This window comes from Perkinsus marinus (genome assembly GCF_000006405.1).
Source record: "Perkinsus marinus ATCC 50983 genomic scaffold scf_1104296935302, whole genome shotgun sequence".
In the NCBI taxonomy this organism is placed as follows: Eukaryota; Perkinsozoa; order Perkinsida; family Perkinsidae; genus Perkinsus; species Perkinsus marinus.
The window spans coordinates 1,303,752-1,306,759 of NW_003214508.1; the positions used below are offsets into that span (position 1 = coordinate 1,303,752).

At 44.9% G+C, this 3,008-nt stretch overlaps 1 protein-coding gene across 1 annotated transcript in view; it reads right to left on the minus strand.

The window, feature by feature from the left end:
- Positions 1-366: 366 nt before the first annotated feature.
- Pmar_PMAR003711 (4-hydroxy-3-methylbut-2-enyl diphosphate reductase, putative) overlaps positions 367-3,008 on the minus strand; it is a gene marked incomplete at both ends in the record, with an annotated part of 3,969 nt that continues 1,327 nt past the window's right edge. The window contains 8 exons of the mRNA XM_002784406.1: positions 367-435; positions 483-589; positions 643-757; positions 801-881; positions 1,229-1,369; positions 1,738-1,825; positions 2,006-2,101; positions 2,671-2,774. Of these exons, the coding sequence (XP_002784452.1) occupies positions 367-435; positions 483-589; positions 643-757; positions 801-881; positions 1,229-1,369; positions 1,738-1,825; positions 2,006-2,101; positions 2,671-2,774 (801 nt within the window). The remainder of the gene's footprint in view (positions 436-482; positions 590-642; positions 758-800; positions 882-1,228; positions 1,370-1,737; positions 1,826-2,005; positions 2,102-2,670; positions 2,775-3,008) is intronic.

Here is a 3,008-nt window from a genome sequence, read left to right on the forward strand (position 1 = left end):
GTCGACGACAGCCGAGCCGAAAATACTAGGACTATGCCCTTGAGGGAATGCAACAGACTTGTTGCGAGGCGTCACCGAATTGAATACGCTCTCAACAGATGTCTCGGAAAGTACTCATCCGTGGAATCTCTTTTCGTCATCAGAATGGACGTCGTCAGATTTATTCCACATCAACAGAGTGATAAACTTCGGTGACGAATGACACTGTATGCCAGTCGTCCCTCAAGCCACTCATATACTTCTATTGAAGTGGTACGAGATGCAAGACAACCGCAGAGATGGATATCGGTGAGAAATATTAAAAACATGAAACACTCCGCGGTTTGCAAGAGAACTCAGTAATAACCAATCACACAATAATCGTCATCACGATAGCTCTTTACTATCGAGCAGCATCTTAGTCCGCAATAGTTTCTGCAAGGACTGTTCGAGAACCTGAGCATCATCATCATCAATCACACGAGCCGCCCATGATAGATCACATCATCTGGTGTGGAAGCACCACTAGTGACTCCAATTGTTATGTGTTCACCATTACCAGGGAGGAAGTCGTGAGTCACTGCCAAGCCATGGTTACGAGCCGCCTCAACTGACAGCAATGTTGTCGAATGAGAAAACGATTCTGACTCGTTCAGCTCTCACTCGGGGGAGTTTCCACAGGCTTGTGGGTGATAGTATTGCGCAGTTCATCGATACGTGCAGGCCCATCAATGTGGAATGCTCGATGGTCCTTCACGCCGCCAGCTTCTACTGATATCTGATACCCAACACTAATCACTCCTAAGTGGCCAGAGTATTACCTCTTGAAGGTGCTCAGTATTACTGCTATTAAAGCCGCCTACCACGAGCATCATGTCGAGCTTAGTAGCAGTAGGAGTAACCTACGATGTGAGCGGTATGGAGGTAGGAGGGATACTGTCGATCACTATCCTTGAAAATTACTCTCACCGAATTGCCTAGAAGCGACTTACTATCACTTGTATGCTTTAGCTAGAAAATGAGGCACAACTCTAACTGTGAGTTTCAGACTATCCAAACTTCCAATGAGCTACCATAACACGGTGAACTCCTCTAGGAATATACCAAATACCGAGGGCGTTCACCTGAGGATCCGTCGTCTTAGGAGTGTCGACTCCCAGTTCCTCCAGCATGTCCGATTGCGGCTGTTCATATTTCTCCCCAACCTTACAAAAGCAGCTGCCTCACTCAACAAAGGCGAGTGCCTTACCAGCTTATAGAGAGCGTCCTGCCTATCTTGTGTTGCATCACATATAGTGTTGAACGCTACGAAGTGCTCGTTGAGGCCCTCGGGACCGTACAATTGCAGAACTGTCTTCTCGAACAACTTCGCAATAAGGGCCGTTTCCCCCTAAGAGTCAATGCCCATTCTCTAAAACGGCCACAACGGGATTGGTTCTAATACAAGCAATGATAGTATTCGAGATTATATCGCGAGAATTCACATCCTCAGTTTGCACTGTGGAGAACAACCCACGACACAACAAGTCAGAGTCGCTTATACATAGTCGCATTCCTCAGCTACGCTCAGGAGTTTCCTCACTAATCGTAGAAGTTCACGAACAAATTCGAGTAGAAGTGCCCAGAAACCAATAGGAATTTCCAAAAATTCTCTCTGAAATTCTATATAGTCACCAACACATGTAGTTGAGCATGTGCATTTTCCCCCACACTGCTACAGGCCGACCTCAACGACTGTTTCACACAGCAGAGCGCTACCTTCAACATAGTCGTTTGGTTGGCCACCCCAACCTTCTCGAGGTCCTTCAGAGGATCAAAGCCGACAGAATGTCGATCCGCTGGAAATCTAAAAACAAATATGCGGTGATCACAATATGTCGTGACTCTCGAAACTGATGAGAATCCACGAAAAAGACTATGTATTTGCATCTGTTCCTATTCGTATTCGTCAAAGACGATTTAACAAATACGCAACGCGATGACAGTCTCATGATCGGTCGGACTAAATTTAGTATTATCCTCTTACTTTTCGAAGAAATCATTAACCAGTCGTTCCTTATTTTTGCTCAACAGAAACTTGCATACATATTCGGCGTCCTTGAGGTTCTTCAAAATCAAATACCTACAAGACACATCTCTTGCCGAGCACCACAGCGATGCCAATCGTATTGTCAGTCAAATGATCATTGACTTTTACAGTAGATACATAACTCCAATTTGATATGAGTAGTTGAGGAGTTGGGGCTGCGACAAAAAATTGAGTCTTAAGATTGCGCGCCCTGTAAAACTATTAATATTCTGCACTGTCCAGCTAACACAATTACGCTGTGTTCATACTAGCTTCAGAAATTGATACTGAGCATTCCGAATACTCGCCACTTCGCCCACTCTGTCTCTCTCACTATGAACGTAGCACCAGGAGCGTTCTAGTTTCTAAGCACTAGTTCTAAGCCTTGTTCTATTTTCAGCCTCAACTACTACTCAGTTAACGTAAAATACGAATTCCGGAATATTATCGATCTCGCTTTTGGCAGAACAGCCTGAATTTTACGATGATCAGTTTGGTTCAAGAGGTTTAACATAATATAAGAGATCATAAGGCACTTATATTTTCGTTCTTTGAGACCCTGATAGCGCAGAGTTCAGTCCAGTCTGGCGGAACACTAACACTATTGTCACTAACCGGCTTACTTATCAGCGAAGGAGCTTGTCGCAATGGTCTCCTCGTGTTTCGACTTGCCGTGTATAATAGAAGTATATTCACCCTTCTTGTGTCGCTCTACAGATGACCACACCTGATGCATCACTGTTACTCTTATCAAACCACCAAAACCCCGTACTTTGGAGACCCATGGACAAGTGGTGTCCACTATGGTGACGCCCTTCCGCTTCAACTCCATCATTTCCTTTACAGCAGCTCCTAACACGGAGCTCTCAAAATTGTGTCACTAAAAACATAAGGTCCTCCTTACCAAATGCTGGTAGGATGACCACGTCCCCAGCACTGACGACCGAGAAGTCCTTTTGAT